Source organism: Phyllopteryx taeniolatus, chromosome 13 (assembly GCF_024500385.1).
Source record: "Phyllopteryx taeniolatus isolate TA_2022b chromosome 13, UOR_Ptae_1.2, whole genome shotgun sequence".
In the NCBI taxonomy this organism is placed as follows: Eukaryota; Metazoa; Chordata; class Actinopteri; order Syngnathiformes; family Syngnathidae; genus Phyllopteryx; species Phyllopteryx taeniolatus.
In genome coordinates this window covers 23774143-23797988 of record NC_084514.1, presented here as the reverse complement: position 1 = coordinate 23797988, position 23846 = coordinate 23774143, and the positions used below count along the sequence as shown (strand labels likewise).

The following is a 23846-nucleotide window of genomic DNA, read 5'->3' as shown; positions in this document are numbered from 1 at the left end:
AAAAAAGTATTGTCAACACAAAGTGCAGTTGAAGTAATTTTCGTCTTATTTTTGAAGAATTACTCCTGGGTATCCTTTGGCCAAATTCTTCCCAGAAAGTTTTCAGTCCTTGTAATTTTTCTCTGGCTGATTCCTTGACCGTGTATTTTCACAGCTTTGGAAGCAAGCTCGCTAGCTTGTGGAGTTATAGATAGCCTCTCGCATAGGGAAGGGCTTGACAGGAAGTCAGAATCTCGGATTCAGGAGGAGCAGTGTGGTTTGCGTTCTGGCCGTGGAACAGTGGACCAGCTCTACACCCTCAGTAGGGTCCTCGAGGGTGCATGGGAGTTCGCCCAACCAGTCTCCATGTGTTTTGTGGACTTGGAGAAGGCGTTCAACCATGGCCCTCGGGGAGTCCTGTGGGGGGTTCTTCGGGTCTATGGGGTACCGATCCCACTGATATGGGCTGTTCGGTCTTTGTACGACCGGTGTCAGAGTTTGCTTCGCATTGCAGTAAGTTGGATTAATTTCTAGTGAGGGTTGGACACCGCCAAGGCTGCCCTTTGTCACCGATTCTGTTCATAACTTTTATGGAACTGGGAACCGAAATATTTTAATTTGAACGATTCTGGGAGAACCGGAACGTTAGTCCCAGTTCCAATCGGTTCTCGATGCCCAACCCTACCCATATTACTGTACAGTACAAAATAGTTTTGTCTGCTTTTTTCGTGGCCTAAAATGCCCAGTACAGTACAAACTTACTGTAAATAAATATTTAAAAAAGCTTGAAAATGTTTGAAAGTTTCACGTTATCCAATCTTACCACGCTTGGTCATGGTGACATTGTTGACGTACAGTACTCATCGTAGGCGAGTCGCTTTCATGAGCTGCGAGGAATTCGTGCGCCTCCTACTTCCAGATTCATTGCCAAAGACGAAGGGCTTGAGAAAAAAGAAACCTGTTACTGTACCAAAAAAAGCGTGTTCCAGACTCCAAAGACTTGTGTTTTGTACTCAGTTAACACTGCAGCAATGCCACGCTCTCTCTGCTCTATGTACAATAGACAATAGATAACCACCATCACATGGCCCACATTCAACATGGCCGCTACGTAGGCATGGGAGGATCTAGTATTATTGTATATCTGTGACCCGCAAATATCCCATCCCAATCCCATTTTCTGCCTTCATTGTGCCACGGCACAAGTAAACAACAGTGGCCAATTCTGGAAGTCGTTCTACATTTCGACAGCTCTTTCGCATGAATAAACAAACTTTTAAGGATTTGGAATTTTATAATTAATTAGTATTAATATTTTTTGGGAGGGATAAAAAAAAAATCTTATTTTTGCAGCCCAGAATGGGTTACTTCAAACCGTACTTGTTTTTGGCAAAAACGGAGTAGTTGGCAGGTATGGAAAATGGATCCATAGATGGACAACACATATGCTGTACATACACATATATTTGTGTTGATTATAACTGATCATAAATATACAAATAATTATATATATTCAGTATAACATTATATATACACATTTTTGCGTTTATTATAACAGACAAGACAGAATCTCACAAACGTGGGAAAATGTTATGTTATGGTCTGATGAAACCAAGGTTGAACTTTTGGCCAGAATTCCAAAAGATATGTTCGGCGCAAACACAAAAATGCTCTTCACCAAAAGAACACTATACCTACAGTGAAACATGGAGGTGACAGCATCATGCTTTGGGGCCGTTTTTTTCTTTTTTTTTCTTCAGCTGGAACTGGGGCATTACACAAGGTGAGAGGAATTATAAACAGTTTGAAATATTAGGCAGAAAAGCTCCAGGCTTCTGGTAGAAAGCAAAAAATAAATGTTAGGAATAGCTTACTAGAACACCAGAAATTTATTTGGGGTTAATCAGAGCCATTTCAAATAGTGGCAGGTGTGTGCTGACGCCCATTAATTGAAGGTGAAAGTGACTGGTTAATTCTGAAAAGCTAGCTCCCAGTTATGAGTGTGTGAACACTTGTGCAACTAACATTATTTCAGTTATTTCTTCATTAATTTTCATCAAGATTTTATAAAATTCAGTTGAGTTCCACAAGCTATTGGTCAACATTAATGGTACAAAAAGTTTTGAAATGATTTATCTTGAGCAAATGTTTTACATCACAAAAACCTGGGATTTGAACATGGGTGTGTTGACTTTTTATTTCCACTGTGAGAACAATGTAGACCAAAAAAATAAATTTATATCAGTTTATGTCATCGCATACAATGTCTTTTCAACAAAGGATGAGTCAAATGTGACGATTGCAGTCATCGATTATTCAATTAACTACATTTTTGGAAAAACCATATTTTATTAATTAAGGGAAGAAGTAATAAGAAAAAAAAAATATATTTGTATTGGAAGAATTTGGAAATATTTGCACATCCTGTATGAAGGCACACATCTAATCATTTAAGAATTCCAACCAAGACTTCACTTATGTCCCACAATTTGCTGGCAACTTCGCAGTTGGTGGCCTTGTCAAGAAGAACCTGAGGCTGACAGTCTGAAAAGAACTTTCCTTGGACATCCTGTACATCCGGGCTGCAGGCTAAATATAGTGACGTTTGAGCTCCTTGTTCAGGGCTCTTAAATAAGCCCCAGGACAGCAGGTTGAATAAGGGTTTTGCTACCACTGGGACATGGACATGCCGTCCCAGATTAGTCCTCACGATACCAGGAGAAAGAGCATTTACAGTCACCCCACTCCCCTCCAGTCGCTGGGCCAGCTCACAGGTGAATAGCAAGTTGGCTAGTTTGCTGCAACTGTAGGCAAACGCCTTGTCATAGTTCTGTTCACTGTTCAAGTCGTCGAAGTTGATGTGACCATGTTTGTAGAGTTTGGAGGAGACCACAACTATACGGCTGGGAGCAGATCGTTTCATGAGGTCCAGCAACAGGTGGGTGAGCAGGAAATGGCCCAAATGGTTGACCCCAAACTGCAGCTCAAAGCCGTCCTCAGTTTTGGTGTAAGGACACTGGTAGACCCCTGCATTATTTATCAGCACATCTAACCGAGGCTCTTCCTGTCCCGCAAAAGAGAGAATATTTTATGAAGCACAAAAATACATAATCACATAATAAAACGAGAAGTACTGTAAAAGACTGCAGGGCTGCAATCTACATGTACTGTTTGGCTGTTTATGTTAAATCATACCTACCTGTTTTAAAAACTGTCTAACTGTCATAGACCACACTATTTGAACAAACACTTTGAATTTATTGCACTGAAAATGATTCCCCAGCAATAGTTTCATTCATGTTATGGGAGTATACAGACCACCCTAAGCTACTGTATTTCCAGTGCAATCAGTGATCTAAAAGACAAAGAAAGGTATGGGTCTCGACCATATTTCACTAACAAGTTGATTTTACCCCTCCTTGAGCCGTCACCTTATCGTGGTGGAGGGGTTTGTGTGTCCCAATGATCCTAGGAGCCAAGTTGTCTGGGGCTTTATGCCCCTGGCAGGGTCACCCATGGCAAACAGGTCCTAGGTGAGGGACCAGACAAAGCATGGCTCCAAAAACCCCTATGACAAGTACAATTAATGGAATCAGGTTTCCCTTGCCCGGACACGGGTCACCGGGGCCCCCCTCTGGAGCCAGGCCTGGAGGTGGGGCTCAAAGGCCAGCGCCTGGTGGCCGGGCCTACACCCATGGGGCCCAGCCGGGCACAGCCCGAAAGGGTAACATGGGTCCCCCTTCCCATGGGCTCACCACCTGTGGGAGGGGCCATAGGGGTCGGGTGCAGTGCAAGCTGGGAGGTGGCCGAAGGCAGGGACCTTGGCGATCCGATCCCCGGCTACAGAAGCTGGCTCTCGGGACGTGGAATGTCACCTCTCTGGCAGGGAAGGAGCCCGAGCTGGTGTGTGAGGTCGAGAAGTTCCGACGAGATATAGTCGGACTTGCCTCCACACACAGCTTGGGCTCTGGTACCAGTCCTCTCGAGAGGGGTTGGACTTTCTTCCACTCTGTAGTTGCCCATGGTGAGACGCGCGAGCAGGTGTGGGTATACTTATTCCTCCCCGGCTCGGCGCCTGTACTTTGGGATTCACCCCAGTGGACGAGAGGGTAGCCTCCCTCCACCTTTGGGTGGGGGGATGGGTCCTGACTGTTGTTTGTGCCTATGCACCAAACAGGAGTTCAGAGTACCCACCCTTTTTGGAGTCGGGATATAGTCAGACTCTCCTCCACGCACAGCTTGGGCTCTGGTAACAGTCCTCTCGAGAGGGGCGGGACTCTCTTCCACTCTGGAGTTGCCCACGGTGAGAGGCGCCGAGCAGGTGTGGGTATACTTATTGCTCGGCTCGGCACCTGTACGATGGTGAGGGAAGATGCCGGTCCAACGTGGCAGGCCTAAACGTATTGTGAGGGTCTGCTGGGAACGTCTGGCGGAATCCACTGTCAGAAGGAGTTTCAACTCCCACCTCCGACAGAACTTTGCTCATGTTCCGGGGGAGGCGGGGGACATCGAGTCCGAGTGGACCATGTTCCGCGCCTCCATTGCTGAGGCGGCCGACAGGAGCTGTGGCCGTAAGGTGGTCGGTGCCTGTCATGGCGGCAATCCTCGAACCCGTTCGTGGACACCAACGGTGAGGGATGCCGTCAAGCTGAAGAAGGAGTCCTATCGGGCCTTTTTGGCCTGTGGGACTCCTGAGGCGGCTGATGGGTAAAGGCTGGCCAAGCGGAATGCAGCTTTGGTGGTCGCTGAAGCAAAAACTCGGGCATGGGAGGAGTTCGGTGAGGTCATGGAGAAAGACTTCCAGACGGCTTCGAGGAAATTCTGGTCCAACATCCGGCGTCTCAGGAGGGCGAAGCAGTGAACCATCAACACTGTATAGAGTGGGGATGGGGCGCTGCTGACCTCGACTCGAGACGTTGTGAGCCGGTGGGGAGAATACTTCGAAGATCTCCTCAATTCCACCGACACGCCTTCCCATGAGGGAGCAGAGTCTGGGTTCTCTGACGCGGCTCTCCTTTCTCTGGGGTTGAGGTCACCGAGGTGGTTAAAAAGCTCCTCGGTGGATGAGATTCGCCCGGAGTTCCTCAAGGCTCTGGATGTTGTAGGACTGTCCTGGTTGACACGCCTCTGAAACATCGTGTGGACATCGGGGACAGTGCCTCTGGATTGGCAGACTGGGGTGGTGGTCCCCCTTTTTAAGAAGGGGGACCGGAGGGTGTGTTCCAACTAGATGGGGATCACACTCCTCAGCCTCTCTGGTAAGGTCTATTCAAGGGTGCTGGAGAGGAGGGTCCGTCGGGAAGTTGAATCTCAGATTCAGGAGGAGCAGTGTGGTTTTCGTCCTGGCCGTGGAACAGTAGACCAGCTCTACACCCTTAGCAGGGTCCTCGAGGGTGCATGAGAGTTCGCCCAACCAGTCTACATGTGTTTTGTGGACTTGGAGAAGGCGTTCGACCGTGTCTCTCGGGGGGTCCTGTGGGGGGTGCTTCGGGCGTATGGGGTACCGAACCCCCTGATACGGGCTGTTCGGTTCCTGTACGACCGGAGTCAGAGTTTGGTCCGCATATCCGGCAGTAAGTCGGACTCGTTTCCGGTGAGGGTTGGACTCCGCCAAGGCTGTTCTTTGTCACCGATTCTGTTCATAACTTATGGACAGAATTTCTAGGCGCAGCCGAGGCGTAGAGGGGGTCCGGTTTGGTGGCCTCAGTATTGCATCTCTGCTTTTTGCAGATGATGTGGTTCTGTTGGGTTCATCAAGCTGTGACCTCCAAGTCTCACTGAAGCAGTTCGCAGCAGAGTGTGAAGCGGCTGGGATGAGAATCAGCACCTCCAAATCTGAAACCATGGTCCTCAGTCGGAAAAGGGTGGCGTGACCTCTCCAGGTCGGGGATGAGATCCTGGTGATGATTGCTGACAGTTTTGGGACATTATAACATTCTCGATGTGAAGGTGCAGTGGCATTCTCGATGTGAAGGTGCAGTGGCTCGACTCTGAGATCCTGCCCCAACTGGAGGAGTTCAAGTATCTTGGGGTCTTGTTCACGAGTGAGGGAAGAATGGAACGGGAGATCGACAGGCGGATCGGTGCAGCGTCTGCAGTGATCCGGACTTTGTATCGATCCGTTGTGGTAAAGAAGGAGCTAAGCCGAAAGGCGAAGCTCTCGATTTACCGGTCGATCTACGTTCCTACCCTCAACTATGGTCACGAGCTGCGGGTCGTGACCGAAAGAACAAGATCCAGGATACAAGCAGCCGAAATGAATTTCCTCCGCAGGGTGTCCGGGCTCTCCCTTAGAGATAGAGTGAGAAGCTCGAGTCATCCGGGAGGATCTCAGAGTCGAGCCACTGCACCTTCACATCGACAGGAGCCAGAAGAGGTGGCTGGGGCATCTGATTCGGATGCCTCCCAGACGCTTCCCTGGTGAGGTGTTCCGGACACGTCCCCGGGGATGACCCAGGACACGCTGGAGAGACTACATCCTTCGGCTGGCCTGGGAACGCCTCGGGATCCCCCCCGGAAGAGATGGATGAAGTGGCTGGGGAGAGGGAAGTCTGGGCGTCCCTGCTAAAGCTACTGCCCCCGCGACCCGACCTTGGATAAGCGGTAGAAAATGGATGGATGGAAGTTGATTTTATGTTGTTGTTTTTGCTCAAGAAAATCACACTGGCAGTCATTTACAGTCATATCAACCCATCTTTGGGGCAATTGCTAAATAACATTGCCTTTGGAAGACCCTTTTCTCATTGCCAAACTCGACGCGATGTCCTGGTGTGACATCAGTGGCAGAACTGGAGACTAAATTCACTGCATAGCTGGTGTGGAAAAAGAATGTACTATACTACAAAGTGGAAGTTTTTATATATATTTTATATATGTTGTTGCTGTCAGGTGAAATCCCCCCCACTTCCAAAATGACTGGAGACATTGCATAGTGGACAAAGTAATGTACTGTACTATAAAGTGGCAGTATTCATTTATATTTTATATATCGTAGCTGCTGGGTTGAATTCCCTCACCTATAAAATTAAAACCTTTCAGGAGAAAAGATGACAGCTTGCTTGACTTTCAGAACACCGTTTCAAGTTCAAGTTGGCCTTATGTCTTATTTTGCTGTCATATATCATTCCACTCTCATATGAACAACAGCTTGCACCCCAAAAATTTTCAATCGCTAATTTGCTAAAATGCTGAAACATTTTTTTTTGCAAATTAATTAGGTTGTCAACGATTAAAATGATACAAACAAGGTGGGCGAGAGCCACATCTTTTGCAAGCCTCATGAACCCAAGCAATCATATAATGTCCCAAAACTGTCAGCAATCATCACCAACATTTATGTGGACATCTCTACTCATAGCAGCTTCAACCTCTGAAAATATTACATTTGGCCGAATATTGTATATTTTATGGATGTTACACATTCCTTTTTCTCAAATGATCGTCTATGGAGAGGAAAATAGTTAGCGTCCATGAAATGAAAAATATAGGGCCAATTGTTCAGATACTTTCAGAGGTGTAAGTTGACATGAATAGAGATGTCCAATTGTCCACATAAATTTGGGTGACAATTAATCACTGTTGTAGGACATTAAGACACCTAAACCTTTTGATCGGGAGACCCTCGTCATCCGACTGCATCTGTCACACCATGCCAGCTACAGAAATGCCTTTGTTATCCATAGGAACTCTTTTTAAACATCTTAGAGGAATTTGTGGTGCAATCAATACAAAATTGAGCTGACAAAACCTGTTTATATATGTGGAAATGAATCTGCAAAGCTCGTGGGATGACGTATGACTGACATGGAAACACTTAGCGTCCATAAAATCAAAACTATTGTGCCGATTGTTATGATATTTTCAGAGATGTAAATGGCTATAAATAGAGATGTCCAAATACATTTTGGTGACGATTGATACCAGTTTTGGGACATTAAGCAACGTAAAGCTTTTGGCCGAGAGACCCTGTTATGACAGCTAGCGGTGCCCATCAAAGTCCGTGTCTGTCACACAATGGACGCTACAGAAATGCCTTTGTCATCTACAAGAATGCTCTTCAAATGACTTGGAGGAATTTGTAATACAATCAATACAAAATTGGACTGACGAAACCCATTTATATATGCAGAAAGTAATCTGCAAGAATTACCTAATGTGGGATGACATGGCTTTCTTCTTTCCTTAATGAGACATTTCAACGGTCAATTCTTTAAACAAAAAGCCTTCCAATATGTTCCACTCACTATTTTCACTTGGTATTGTCTTAAAATAACCATCCAGATGTATAGCAATATCAATATAGGCAAAAATTAAATCACAGAATACATCAAAGTTCAATAAATGAATGTCATCAGCTCTTGCTTACGTGGTACGTGTCAGGCTGTGACAGGCGGACTTCTCCAATGCAGAGGGTTGCGTCAGGATGGACATCCGGCTTAAAACCTTTTCAAACAAATATGAGCGTTCATCCAAAGAATTCCATACCGGATCGGTCGTGGCCCGGCTTAACAATGTCCGCCACTGGCGCCGTCAACCTGCAGGGCGCCGTTGGAAATTCAGCTACTGTGGTTCGAATTTGAAAAAGAAGAAGAGTTGGAAAGCGGGTTCTTCGGCAGAAAGAGTAGAGGAAAGCACAGAGCCTAGAACTGAATGTGGGGTCTTTGAATGTTGGGACGATGACAGGAAAATCTCGCGAGTTGGTTGACATGATGATTAGGAGAAAGGTTGATATATTGTGTGTCCAGGAGACCAGGTGGAAAGGCAGTAAGGCTAGAATTTTAGGGGCAGGGTTTGAATTATTTTTACCATGGTGTAGATGGGAAGAGAAATGGAGTCGGGGTTATTTTAAAAGAAGAGTTGGCTAAGAATGTCTTGGAGGTAAAAAGAGTATCACATCGAGTGATGAGGCTGAAACTTGAAATTGAGGGTGTTATAGGCTCCAGCACTCCCGCGACCCTTGTGAGGATAAGCAGTAAAGAAAATGGATGGATGTATAATGTGATTAGCTGCTATGCCCCACATGTACGATGTGACCTTGAGGTGAAAGAGAAATTCAGGAAGGAGCTAGATGAAGTAGTTCTGAGCATACCAGACAGAGAGAGAGAGAGTCGTGATTGGTCCAGATTGTAAGGACATGTTGGTAAAGGAAATATGGGTGATGAAGAAGTGATGGGTAAGTACGGCATCCAGGAAAGGAACTTGGAGGGACAGATGGTGGTAGACTTTGCAAAAAGGATGCAAATGGCTGTAGTGAACACTTTTTTCCAGAAGAGGCAGGAACATAGGGTGACCTACAAGAGCGGAGGTAGAAGCACGCAGGTGGATTACATCTTGTGCAGACGATGTAATCTGAAGGAGGTTAACGACTGTAAGGTTGTGGTAGGGGAGAGTGTGTCCAGACAGCATAGGATGGTGGTGTGTAAGATGACTCTGGTGGTGGGGAGGAAGATGAGGAAGACAAAGCCAGAGCAGAGAACCATGTGGTGGAAGCTGAGACAGGACGAGTGTTGTGCAGCTTTTCGGGAAGAGGTGAGACAGTCTCTCGGTGGACAGGAGGAGCTTCCAGAAGACTGGACCACTGCAGCCAAGGTGATCAGAGAGGCAGGCAGGAGAGGACTTGGTGCATCTTTTGGCAGGAAAGGAGCGAAGGAGACTTGGTGGCGGAACCTCACAGTACAGGAAATCATACAAGGAAAAAGGTTAGCTAAGAAGAAGTGTGACACTGAGAGGACCGAGGAGAGGCGAAAGGAATATATTGAGATGCGACACAGGGCAAAGTTAGAGGTGGCAAAGGACAAACAACAGGCATATGATGACATGTATGGCAGGTTGGACACTAAAGAACGAGAAAAGGATCTATACAGGCTGGCAAGACAGAGGGATAGAGATGGGAAGGATGTGCAGCACGTTAGGGTGATAAAGGATAGAGATGGAAATATGACTGGTGCCAGTAGTGTGCTAGCTAGATGGAAAGAATACTTTGAGGAGTTGATGAATGAGGAAAATGAGAGAGAAGGGAGAGTAGAAGAAGCAAGTGTGGTGAACCAGGAAGTGGCAATGATTAGTTAGGGGGAAGTTAGAAAGGCATTAAAGAGGATGAAAAATGGAAAGGCAGTTGGTCCTGATGACATTCCAGGTATGGAAGCATCGAGGAGAGGCGGCTTTTTGACCAGCTTGTTCAATAGAATTCAAGCGCGTGAGAAGATGCCTGAGGAATGGAGGAAAAGTGTGCTGGTGCCCATTTTTAAGAACAAGGGTGATGTGACAAGCTGTGGGAACTATAGAGGAATAAAGTTGATGAGCCACACAATGAAGTTATGGGAAAGAGTAGTGGAGGCTAGACTCAGGACAGGAGTATTTGCGAGCAACAGTATGGTTTCATGCCTAGAAAGAGTACCACAGATGCATTATTTGCCTTGATGATGTTGATGTAAAAGAACAGAGGTCAGAAGGAGCTACATTGTGTCTTTGTGGATCAAGAGAAAGCCAATGACAGAGTACCCAGAGAAGTACTGTGGTGCTGCATGCAGAAGTCTGGAGTGGCAGAGAAGTATGTTAGAATAATACAGGACATGTACGAGGGCAGCAGAACAGTGGTGAGGTGTGCTGTAGGTGTGACAGACGAATTTAAGGTGGAGGTGGGACTGCATCAGGGATCAGCCCTGAGCCCCTTCCTGTTTGCAGTGGTGATGGATGGGCTGACAGATGAGGTTTGACTCGAATCCCCGTGGACCATGATGTTTGCAGATGACATTGTGATCTGCAGTGAAAGCAGGGAGCAGGTGGTGGAACAGTTAGAAAGAAGGAGGCATGCACTGGAAAGATTATTAGAAAATTAGCCGAAGAAAGACAGAATATATGTGCATGAATGAGAGGGGTGGTTAGGGAAGAGTGAGGCTACAGGGCGAAGAGATAGCAAGGGTGGAGGACTTTAAATACTTGGGGTCAACCGTCCAGAGCAATGGTGAGTGTGGTCAGGAAGTGAAGAAACGAGTCCAAGCAGGTTGGAACGGGTGGAGGAAGGTGTTAGGTGTGTTATGTGACAGAAGAGTCTCCGCTCGGCTGAAGGGCAAAGTTTATAAAAGAGTGGTGAGGCCAGCCATGATGTACGGATTAGAGACAGTGGCACTGAAGAGACAACAGGAAGCAGAGCTGGAGTAAATGAAGATGTTGGGGTTCGCTCTCGGAGTGACCAGGTTGGATAAAATTAGAAAGAGCTCATCAGAGGGACAGCCAAGGGTCAATGTTTTGGAGACAAAGTTAGAGAGAGAAGACTTCGATGGTTTGGACACATCCAGAGGAGAAATAGTGAGTATATTGGTAGAAGGATGATGAGGATGGAGCTGCCAGGCAAGAGAGCTAGAGGAAGACCAAAGACAAGGTTGATGGATGTCGTGAGGGAAGACATGAGGGCAGTTGGTGTTCGAGAGGAGGATGCAGGAGATAGGCTTACATGGAAAAGGATGATGCGCTGTGGCGACCCCAAAAGGGACAAGCCAAAAGGAAAAGAAGATTTTAATTTGATGGGGCCTATACCCTCAACAGTGTGGAAGGAGTAGATGGTTAAAATTCAGACATCCGTGATGGCGCCTCACCGTGTGGTCGCCTTCGTTACGTGCTCTCTAGTATTCTGTTTTTGTGTTTTCTGGAGACATTTGGTAACTCACTTACACAAGGGAAGACTTGCTAAACATTAGGGAGTCTACTCCGGACTTTCTTTAACCAACTTTTGCAAATCCGCTCAGTTTTTTCTCCAAGTTACTCACCGGTGGGGCAGCCGCGGTGTACGGAGCATGGAGGCGAAGGCGACAAAGGGGGAAGCGCGCCAGTATCCCGGTGAACCTCCGTAGGGGAGGATTTCGAATGGCGCGTCCGTTGATTCACCTTGCGAAGCTACGCTCCCTACCCACAAAATGGACGAGCGTCATCTTCTCACAAAGACCAGTAAAGACTTCGGATGTTCCGCCACCCTGTGCTTCACGGAGAGATGGCTCTGTGGACGCGTCCCCCTATGGCGCCTTCCAAATTCACCGGGCAGACCGCGTCACAGAGTTATCGGGTAAATCAAAAGGTGGCGGGGTGTGCTTCTATAGCAACGAAAAATGTTGTACTAACGTCACGGAGCTCAGCACACACTCCAGCCCGGACTTGGAGTCGCTGTTTCTGAACTGTAAGCCATTCTACTCACCATGAGTTCACATCTTTTATACTCGCGGCTATTTACATTCCTCCTCAAGCTCACACATGCGCCGCACTGCCAACGCTCGCTGAACATTCATTCATTCATTTTCCTCTGCTTAGCTGAGGTCAGGTTGGGGGGGCAGCAGCCTCAGCAGGGAAGCCCAGACTTCCCTCTCCCCAGCCAGTTCCTCCAGCTCTTCCGAGGGAATCCTGAGGCGTTCCCAGGCCAGCCGAGACATAGTCTCTCCAGCGTGTCCTGGGTTGTCCCCGGGGTCTCCTCCCAATGGGACGTGCCCAGAACACCTCACCAGGGAGGCTTCCGGGAGGCATCCTAATCAGATGCCCGAGCCACCTCATCTGGCTCCTCTCAATGTGGAGGAGCAGTGCCTCTACTCTGAGCCACTCCCTGATGACCGAACTTCTCACCTTATCTCTAAGGGAGAGCCCGGATACCCTGCGTAGGAAACTCATTTCGGCCGCTTGTATCCGGGATCTTGTCCTTTTGGTCACGACCCACAGCTTGTGATCATAGGTGAGGGTAGGAACGTAGATCGACTGGTAATTTGAGAGCTTCGCCTTTCTTCACCACAATGGACCAATACAAAGTCTGCATCACTGCAGACGCTGCACCAATCCGCCTATCGATCTCCCGTTCCATTCTTCCCTCACTCATGAACAAGACCCCAAGAATCGGTGACAAAGGGCAGCCTTGGCGACTTACTGCCGGCAATGCGGACCAAACTCTGACACTGGTCGTACAGGGACCGAACCGCCCGTATCAGGGGGTCCAGCACCCCATACTCCCGAAGCACCCACCACAGAACTCACAGACATGATCGAACGCCTTCTCCAAGTCCACAAAACACATGTAGACTGGTTGGGCGAACTCCCATTCACCCTCGAGGACTCTGCCGAGGTTTTTCATGCATTAACGTCCTTTTTAAGGTCATGCCACAGCATTTCAATTAGATTCCAGTTTAGACTATGACTAGGCCACTCCAAAACCTTAATTTTGTTTTTTTAAACCATTCAGAAGTTGACATGCTGGTGTGTTTTGGATTGTTATCCTGCTGCAGAACCCAAGTGCGCTTCAGCTTGAGGTCAAAAAGTGATGGCTGAACATTATCCTTCAGGATTTTCTGTAATAGAGCAGAATTCATGGTTCCATCAATCCCAGCAAGTAGTCCAGGTCCTGAATGGGCAAAACAGCCCAAGAACATCACACTACCACCACCATGTTTGACTGTTGGTATGATGTTCTTTTTCTGAAATGCTGTGCTACATTTACGCCAGGTGTATCGAGGTGAACTATTTTCAGGTCTCTCCAGAGATGATTAATTGGGTTTAAGTCAGAGCTCTCGCTGGCTGGGCCATTCAAGAACAGTCACGGAGTTGTTCTGAAGCCACTCAGTCATTATTTTAGCTGTGTGCTTAGTCATTGTCTTGTTAGAAGGTGAACCTTCGCCCCAGTCTGAGGTCCTGAGCACTCTGGAGAAGGTTTTTGTCCAGGATTTCCCTGTACTTGGCCACATTCATCTTATCTTCGATTGCAACCAGTCATCCCGTCCCTATAGGTGAAAAACACCCCCACAGCATGATTCTGCCACCACCATACTTCACTGTTGGGACTGTATTGGACAGGTATGAGCAGTGCCTGGTTTCTCCACACATACCGCTTACAATTAAGACCAAAAAGTTTTATCTTGGTCTCATCAGATCAGAGAAGCTTATTTCTCACCATCTTGGAGTCCTTCAGGTGTTTTTTAGCAAACTACATGCAGGTTTTCATGTGTCTTGCATTGAGGACAGCCTTCCGTCGGCCCACTCTGCCATAAAGCCCTGACTGGTGGAGGGCTGCAGTGATGGTTGACTTTCTATAACTTTCTCCCATCTCCCGACTGCATCTCTGGACCTCAGCCACAGCGATCTTTGGGTTCTTCTTTACCTCTCTCACCAAGGCTCTTCTCCCCCAATTGCTCAGTTTGGCCAGACGGCCAGCTCTAGGAAGCGTTCTGGTCTTCCAAACATGGTCGAACGCCTTCTCCAAGTCCACAAAACACATGTAGACTGGTTGGGCGAACTCCCATGCACCCTCGAGGACTCTGCCGAGGGTGTAGAGCTGGTCAACTGTTCCACGGCCAGGACGAAAACCACACTGCTCCTCCTGAATCTGAGGTTTGACTTCCCGACGGACCCTCCTCTCCAGCATCCCTGAATAGACCTTACCAGGAAGGCTAAGGAGTGTGATCCCCCTGTAGTTGGAACACACCCTCCGGTCCCCCTTTTTAAAATGTGGGACCACCACACCCCAGTCTGCCAATCCAGAGGCACTGTCCCAGATGTCCATGCGATGTTGCAGAAGCGTGTCAACTAGGACAGCCCCACAACATCCAGAGCCTTTAGGAACTCCGGGCGTCCAAATGTCTTCCATTTAAGAATTATGGAGGCCACTGTGCTCTTAGGAACCTTAAGTGCGGCAGAATTCTTTTTGTAACCTTGGCCAGATCTGTGCCTTGCCACAATTCTGTCTCTGAGCTCTTCAGGCAGTTACTTTGACTTCCTGATTCTCATTTGCTCTGAGATGCACTGTGAGCTGTCAGGTCTTATATAGACAGGTGTGTGGGTTTCCTAATCAAGTCCAATCAGTATAATCAAACACAGCTGGACTCCAATGAAGGTGTGGAACCATCTCAAGGATGAGCAGAAGAAATGGACAGCACCGGAGTTAAATATATGAGTGTCACTGCAAAGGGTCTGAATCCTTATGGCTGTGTGATATTTCCATTTTTCTTTTTTAATAAATCTATAAAAATTTCAACAATTATTTTTTTTTATGTCAATATGGGGTGCTGTGTGTACATTGAGGAAAAATGAACTTTAATGATTTTAGCAAATGGCTGCAATACAACAAAAAGTGAAGAAATTAAGGCGGTCTGAATACTTCCCGTACCCACTGTCAATCATCATCAGCCATTATCTATCCACTGCAGGATGAAGGCCTCTTCTTCACGTTTCCAACTACTACGACATTTTGCAATTTGTTGCCAGTGTATTCCGGTGTGTTTAATGATTTAATCTATCCATCGACTTTTAGGTCTTCGTCGTGGTCACTTTGTGTACAGTGGTATCCAATTGATAGTTTCTGTGATCCATCTTTTGTCAGCTCTTCGGGCAATGTGGCCAGCCCATTTTCATTTAAGGCTTTTTATTTTTTTAATGACGTCGGTAACTCGGATCTGCTGTCTTATCCAACTGCATCTTTCTTGTCGCGAATGCTTATTTTCAACATTTGGCGTTCCATGTTCCTTTTGGTTACACATAATCTTTGTATAACTTTGGCATTCATCGTCCAAGTTTCACTACCGTAAGTGAGAACTGGTAAAATACATTGATCGAAAACTTTTCTTTTCAAGCAAATGGGAAGATTGTTCATGAATATAACACTAAGCCTTCCATAAGCCTGCCAGGCAAGCTTTATGCGGCGTTCAACTTCAGTGCTTGTATTTCCATCCATTGTTACAAGTTGGCCTAAATAGAAGTAGTTGTTGACGGCGTCTAGGACATAGTCCTCCATTTTGATATCTTTTTGTTGACAGTAACGATTGAACATGACCTTCGTTTTGCTTTTGTTCATTTTCAGACCTGAGGGACAGCTTTCAAACTCTCATTCCTGAATACGACGCTGTAGTTGTTCAGCATCGTACCGTATCGTGCGATACTATATATATATATCGTATCGTACGATACTATATATATATATATATATATATATATATATATATTTGCATTTTCATACACAACATGATAGTGGAAATAAAAATGAAGGTGATACTCTGGCCTTTAACATTCTTAGCTGTGAATGTTTAGTGCACTTTAAAATAGAACCAAAAAACGATCCTCAATCATGTGCAATCAGAATCAGAATCAGAATCAGAATCATCTTTATTTGCCAAGTATGTCCAAAACACACAAGGAATTTGTCTCCGGTAGTTGGAGCCGCTCTAGTACAACAGACAGTCAATTTACAGAACACTTTGGAGACATAAAGACATTAACAGAAAACAACAACAAACAACAATTGTGCAAAAAGATGCAGAGTCCTCAGTTCGAATGGCTAATATCGCAATAGTCCGGTGCAATGACCATTGTGCAAAGGGCACTGAGACTTCAAGGAGTGTATGCGGTTTAAAGTGACGAGTACTGCGATAATCTGGGACAATGGTTGTGCAAATGTTACAGATACTCCTCAATCAGTGTGCAAATGGAGCAGATACTACTCTGGCATGAGTGGCCACTATATGCAAATAGTGCAGCACGGCGAGACAACTACAGTGAGTGCACAAGTAATACATAATACAGAAATGTGACAACGAACTCAAGTCAAAAAATTGCCAGCTTGTTGTAATGGAATTGTAAGTTAGCTGTTCAAGAAGTTGATTGCAAGAGGGAAGAAGCTGTTGGAATGTCTACTAGTTCTAGTTTGCATTGATCGGTAGCGCCTACCTGAGGGAAGGAGCTGGAAGAGCTGGTGACCAGGGTGGGGAGGGTCCGAGAGGATTTTGCACGCCCTTGTCTTAGTTCTGGCAGCGTGCAAGTCCTCAAGGGTGGGTAGGGGGGTACCGACAATCCTTTCAGCAGTTTTGATTGTCCGTTGCAGTCGGAGTTTGTCCTTTTTTGTAGCAGCACCAAACCAGACTGTGATGGAAGAACACAGGACTGATTCGATGACCGCTGTGTAGAACTGTCTCAGCAGCTCCGGTGGCAGGCCATGCTTTCTCAGAAGCCGCAGGAAGTACATCCTCTGCTGGGCCTTTTTGAGGATGGAGTTGATGTTGGTCGCCCACTTCAGGTCCTGGGAGATTGTAATTCCCAGGAACTTGAAGGTCTCGACGGTTGACACAAGGCAGCTGGACAGCGTGAGGGGCAGCTGTGGTGAAGGATGCCTCCTGAAGTCCACGATCATCTCTACAGTCTTGAGCGTGTTCAGCTCCAGGTTGTGTCGGCCGCACCACAGCTCCAGCCGCTCCGCTTCCTGTCGATATGCAGACTCGTCACCGTCCTTGATGAGGCCGATGACAGTGGTGTCATCTGCAAACTTCAGGAGTTTGACAGTCGGGTTCGCTGAGGTGCAGTCGTTCGTGTAGAGAGAGAAGAGCAGCGGAGAGAGGACACAAGCTTGGGGCGCCCCAGTGCTGATGCTGCGTGTGGATGAGGTGGCCTCCCCCAGCCTGACCTGCTGTGTCCTGCCCGTCAGAAAGCTGGTAATCCACTGGCAGATGGCAGGTGAGACGCTGAGCTGGAGAAGCTTGGATGAAAGGAGTTCAGGGATGATGGTGTTGAACGCTGAGCTGAAGTCCACGAACAGGATCCTCGCATAGGTCCCTGCACTGTCGAGGTGTTCTAGGATGAAGTGCAGTCCCATGTTGACTGCATCATCCGCAGATCTGTTCGCTTGGTAGGCAAACTGCAGGGGGTCCAGCAGGGGACCTGTGACACTCTTGAGGTGGTCCAGCACAAGACGTTCAAAGGACTTCATGACCACAGATGTCAAAGCGACAGGCCTGTAGTCATTCAGACCCGAGATTGCAGGTTTCTTGGGGACTGGGATGATGGTGGAGCGTTTGAAGCAGGATGGAACTTCGCACATTTCCAGTGATCTGTTGAAGATCTGAGTGAAGACTGGCGCGAGCTGGTCCGCGCAGACTTTGAGGCAGGATGGAGACACGTGGTCCGGGCCTGCCGCTTTGTTAATCTTTTGTTGTTTGAAGATGCGTCTCACATCCTGTTCATGGATGGTTAACGCAGAGGTCAGAGGTGTGATTGTGGTCGCGGGTGCGGCCGGATTGGTGTGTGGTGTGAAACTGTCCTTTTCAAATCTGCAGTAGAAGGTATTCAAGTCGTTGGCTAGTGTGCTATTGTTCTCAGCTTGGGGGGATCGTTGCTTGTAATTAGTCAGCGACTGGAATGCATGCCAGACTGATTTAGAGTCGTTTGCGCTAAACTGTTTTTCCAACTTTGCTGTATAGATCCTCTTTGCAATGTTAATTTCTTTGGTCAGCTGGTTTCTAGCTCGATTATACAGGGCCCTGTCCCCGCTCTGATATGCGTCCTCCTTAGCTTGGCGAAGCTGCTTAAGTTTAGCAGTGAACCACGGCTTATTGTTGTTGAATGTGCGAAATGATTTTGTTGGAACACAGACCTCTTCACAGAAACTGATATAGGATGTAACAGTGTCCGTATATTCATCCAGGCTGCCAGCTGAATTTTCAAAGACACTCCAGTCTGTGCAGTCTAAGCAGCTTTGAAGTTCCATCTTGGCTTCATTTGTCCACTTTTTGACTGTTTTCACTGTAGGCTTCGCACATTTAAGTTCTTGCCTGTACGTCGGTATTAAGTGAATTAAGCAGTGATCAGACGAGCCCAAGGCTGCACGAGGTATAGCACGGTATGCGTTTTTTACCGTGGTGTAGCAGTGGTCTAAAGTATTATTTTCCCTGGTAGGACAGTCGATGTGCTGCTTGTATTTAGGGAGTTCGTGGTTGAGTTTAGCTTTGTTAAAGTCCCCGAGAATAATGAGGGGTGAGTCGGGGTGTTTTTTTTCAATTTCGTTGATTTGATCGGCGAGCGTTAGCAATGCGGCGTTCGTGTTAGCTTGAGGCGGAATATAGACGCCAGCGAGAATGAATGATGCGAACTCACGTGGCGAGTAGAATGGTTTACAATTTAAGAATAGCGACTCCAAATGCGGGCTGCAGTGTGTGCTGATCACCGTGACGTCCGTACACCATTTTTCGTTGATATAGAGGCATATCCCGCCGCCCTTTGTTTTCCCCGATGATTCCATGTCGCGGTCCGCTCGATGAATGTGGAAACCGGGAAGCATAATGCCGGCATCGGGTACAGCGTCGCAAAGCCAGGTCTCTGTGAAGCACATGGCCGCGGAACGTCCGAAGTCTTTACGTGTCTTTAACAGAAGATGAAGCTCGTCCATTTTGTTGGGTAGGGAGCGTACGTTCGCGAGGTGGATCGACGGGAACGCCAATCTGTGTCCTCTCTTGCGGAGTTTCACCTGAATGCCGGCTCGCTTCCCTCTGTGGCGCCGCTTCCGTCTCCATGCGCCGAAAACCGCGGACGCCGCTCCGGTGAGTAACTCTGGGAAAAAACTGAGCGGATATTCGAAAGTTGGTGACAGAAAATCTGGAGTAGACTCCTTGATGGTTAGCAGGTCTCCCCTTGTGTAAGTGAGTCGTGTAAGGTCTCCAAAGACGGACGAAAAACACAAAAACAAAGACAATACTAGAGAGCGCGTTACCGAGGCGACCACACTGGTAGGCGCCATCTTGCAGTCGCAATCACAACAAGTGAACTGGGAATAACCTTTCATAGTCCAGATTTTTTTGGGCTAATTTTTTTTAAACTGTTCTGTATGAATAGCAATTTTTTTATGGAGAAAAAAGGTCACCCTCATTAAAGTCGGTTAAAAAATTAGGACGTTACGATTTATTTCACGGCTGGGCAATATGGGGGGAAAAAAAATCATTTTTAAAAATCTGTCGATATCAATATTACCATAAAAAACAAGTGTATTTTTTTTATTTCAAATCTTAAATATTCCCTGTTACTCTTAAACCTAAAATTTTTCAGGTCAAAAGTTGAACATGACATGGAACATTACACAACTGTGTCAGACAAATGAAACGTATCACCTTATAAACATGTATAATTTGACCATGCAAAAGCTTTCAAGTTTTACAATTCTAATTTACGTCCAGGGAATTGGTAATGAGGGTCCATTACTTCAAAGGTCCCGTATTATGACTATTTAGACCTCCATAGAGTTTCTCTCTAACATGGACTTGTATAAAAGTGTCAATTTCATTTAAAAAAAACAAACTTGGTTTTGTCATACATGTACAGAAAAGGCCCCTCTGAAAGCTACATCTGTTTGACCCAGTTTTGTATCCGCTTTGTCCACATTTGGCTAAGATCGCCCCCTTCCTTCTGATTGGTTGCCTCCGTGTGGAAGACCCACTTGTGAGAGAACACGTGTTTGTTATGTTGACAGCACTGGCTCAGGAGCAGAGAGGTAGGCGGAGAGCTTCGCTAGTGACGTTGATAACCTTGAGAAATTCGAATGACCTGATTTCAGGCTTCTCTGCAGAAAAACGCCTGGAACTCAGGAATGTGTGGATGATTTCAATTAATATTTCACGTTTACTGAGGCACCATAGAGACAATATTACATCCCAACTAGAAAAAGTTTGTTTGGAAAATATGTCCCCTTTAAGTTAAGTGTCCCCTTTAATCTCTTGTTTTCAACCGTGCTTACTGGTAAATGTATTTTGCGATACAGTTTGTTGTTTTCGTGAGGTTTGCCCTCGCACAGGTCTGGGATTGTAAAGTCTTGCACTGAGCGTGTGCTCGCAGATGCCACTGTTTCCAATAACAGCCACACTGCCAAAGTTTCGGGCATTTCTTGTCAAAGATGTCATCCGTTGATGCTTGGCCTGTGTCTCCCGTCATTTCTTCCGTGTGAATGAACAGTCATTTTCTTTAACGCCAGCTGGTGGTGGACGGTGGTTCGTCCAGGTACGTCATCGGATAACAACTACTGCGCATGTGTGTCAAGGCTACACACAAACAAACGAGCAAACAGGAGGAATGAAGAGAGAAACTAAGTTTACAAAGTTTGAATTCAAATAACGACAATGCTGACTTAAATGAATTGTCAACGATTTTGATTGTCGACGTTGTCGTGACTAATCGTGGCAGCCCTTTGTGGCACATCATTTATATGTGGCCTACAAAAGCAAATCATGTGCATCAAAGTCCATGATTCTTGCACAAATCTGTCCCAAATTTTCAAATTCTCATATATAATAAATAACAACGTTGAGATATTATAAGCATTTTTTGTTACTTCTGCTTTCGAAACTAGTTATCCATCCACTTATAAATAGTGATGAGGCGATTAACCATTTACCTGTACATGGTTTCACAATCATTACGGCCCTCTGAGGGAAATGTCCCTGATTTAGACTCTTCAATGAACCCAAATGTTTTGGGACTGTGGAAGTAAGCCTGATCCCGGAGAAAACCTTCGCAAGAACATGCATACCTTACACACGAGCCTCTGAACTGCCCAGGCTGCTCTTACATTTAACATTATTAATTTGACAAATGCTTACGAGCCAAAATATACACATTGTGTTAGTTCATCTAAAAACGGACATACTCTTCCGTAGCAACGCAGTATAGCGACCTCCCTAAAAGCTATGATAAAGACATTAAAATTACAATGTACCTTCATTATGCCCTGGCAGAAAGTGCGTATAGATGTAATTGAGGCGAGATCCAGTTCTTTGACAACTAACAGTTTGCTGTCTGCATCCGTCTCTTGTCGAATCTCCCGTGCTGCCTCTTCCGCACTGTTGACGTCTCTGCAGGCCATTATAACCCGGCCGCCGAGCTTCACAATGCCCGCTGTTGTGGCTCTTCCTATGCCGCTGTTAGCGCCGGTCACTATCACAGTCGTTCCACTCATCATTCTCACATAACAGTAGCACCCTTCACTCTTGATGACAAGACAAGAATGACAAGAATCAAACGCCAGTACTAGCAACACACAACCAGCACTGTACTACATTCCCCACAATTCAGAGCTTCGGTAGTTGCCTTTCAGTCGGCTCGTAAATTTGGGATGTCATTGCTTCCGAATACTGTCCAGTCCAACGGCTCGAATGCAAACCTCAAACAAATACAAATCATGATTCAAAAGTCAGTTTATTGAGCTCTATTAGGTCACATGCGTGAATACTGCAGTATTCGAAACAAAATGTCATTTTTATTCAAGACAACAACAAAAACAAAATAAAATGCAATTTCCATTTTGACAAATTAAAAAAAAATTGTTGGATAAATAAAACATGACACCTGTCATTAATCTAAAACAGATATATCACGAAGGGGTTCAGAACACTTGTAAATATAAACACAAACTCCTTTATGCCCTAAGGAGCACAATATAGGTTGAACGAGGGCAGGGGGGGGGGTCACTCAGTTTGATGGACCGGAGGGGGGCTAAGCCGCCAGCAGATGCACAGAATGTGACCGAACGTAGCAACAGTGACTGATAAATTTTAGACAGATTTCATGAAAAATACAATATTGTGTAAATGTGTTAGGGAAATGTTAGATTTGTTGTGTTATTTCGATCTGTTTATTTTTAATACAGTACAAAAACACAGAGAGTATAATTACAGCATTATTATTATTATTATTATTATTATTATTATTATTATTATTATTATTATTATTATTCATCCATCCATTTTACGTAGCGCTTATCCTCACTAGGGTCGCGGGCGTGCTGGAGCCCATCCCATATTGTTTAGATTATTACTTAATAATTATAAATATATCTTTGTTCATCTAGCTTTGCCAGCGTCGTTAGTGACAGGCAGAACGATTAAATTATCTCCCCTTAGACAGCAGAAGGTAAAATATGTAAACCTGTGCATCCACCTGCATTATTATCAACTGATGATCGTTGTTCTGGTTTCCCCAGCGGTAGGTTATACCGATTCAGCTAAACACTATGTTTTATAAATCCAGTTGAAGCGGGGACTTGTTTTGGAAGTTTTACAAAACAACAGTGTGAAACTGTAACACAAAGTAACACAAAATATAGATATAGAATTGTACAAAGAGTAGGCAAATACATAAAGTAAGTACATGCATGACGTATACTTACGGACAATTACGTATTGACAAGCGTAGAAGAGGATTGAGAAAGATGAAAATCCACTCAGAAAACCACTCAATCAGCTATGCATGTCATTCTACTTTCTGAATTATGAGACCTTCCTCTCCCAACAGGATATGAGGGAATTTCAACGGTTGGGAGTGATTTTAACAAACAACGGCCACAAGATAGCTCTAAACAACAAAACAAAGAACACTCTGCAGTTTAAAGAGTCCTTAACACAGTTCAAAGAGTCCTTAACAATAGTCGTATATGAATGAGCTCAGCTCATGCATGAAGTTCACTCTATAAACCCCTTCATCTTTATGTAACAACCAGGACCTTCACAATGCATTTCTGGTTGAATAGCTAGCTAAGTAGCATGGGACGTTTTGCTCTTAGCTGAGAGGTAGCCGTGTGCTATTGGCTCTATGTGCTACAGGTACACACCTCGTGTGCACACCATGAACTGCAGGTACCAATTGCAAGCAATCGCAGGTTGCAGGCAAAAGGTGGACTAAAATTATTCTCTGTAGGCCATATTTTCCCATTGGTGCGTAAATTTGTATTTTATGCGCCTGGCTTTCAAGGTATGCAGATTCTTCGGTAATGGCTTCTGATACACCCACTTTGCCTACCTGGCTGGTTTGTATGGGCTAAAATACGTGCCACCAAGAACTGAATTTGAATAACTTATATTTGAATTTGAATGGCTAAACTTTAAAAATTGCATTAAAAAAATTTATTTGAAAAATATAATTTGCATTGTATTGTTCACATTCAATTCGACAAATTCAGTTTCAAATTAGTTGTGACAGGCATCCAGGTACGTTAGGAATAACAATAGATCGGCGCGACACAGCTCTCCTCTTCGGCCAATTAGCGCCTTCGTTTTTGAGCATGTGACACAGGGCCTCTAGGGCTATTTTAACCTTTATACCAC

The 23846-nt window shown here is 45.7% G+C and overlaps 1 protein-coding gene across 2 annotated transcripts; it reads right to left on the bottom strand.

Moving 5' to 3' along the window:
• Window positions 1-1853: 1853 nt before the first annotated feature.
• On the bottom strand, window positions 1854-21846 carry LOC133487985 (retinol dehydrogenase 14-like). 2 transcript variants are annotated; one of them, XM_061795343.1, is made up of 2 exons: window positions 21464-21846; window positions 1854-3043 (listed from the first exon to the last, which is right to left on the bottom strand). In XM_061795343.1, exons 1-2 carry the CDS (start codon window positions 21704-21706, stop codon window positions 2426-2428), a joined length of 861 nt encoding a protein of 286 aa, XP_061651327.1. In that variant the 5' UTR covers window positions 21707-21846; the 3' UTR covers window positions 1854-2425. The 2 variants fall into 2 exon arrangements, 1 of the variants encoding a protein (XP_061651327.1); XR_009791520.1 differs by lacking the exon at window positions 1854-3043 and adding an exon at window positions 19331-20789 and having other exon boundaries at window positions 21464-21603.
• Window positions 21847-23846: the final 2000 nt, after the last annotated feature.

Excerpts from the sequence above, each read along its gene's own strand:
- LOC133487985 (XM_061795343.1), bottom strand. The coding sequence starts at position 21,706 with ATGATGAGTGGAACGACTGTGATAGTGACCGGCGCTAACAGCGGCATA. Across the intron at positions 3,044-21,463 it reads TCTGCCAGGGCATAATGAAG|GAAGAGCCTCGGTTAGATGT; the intron begins GTACATTGTAAT and ends TTTGCGGGACAG.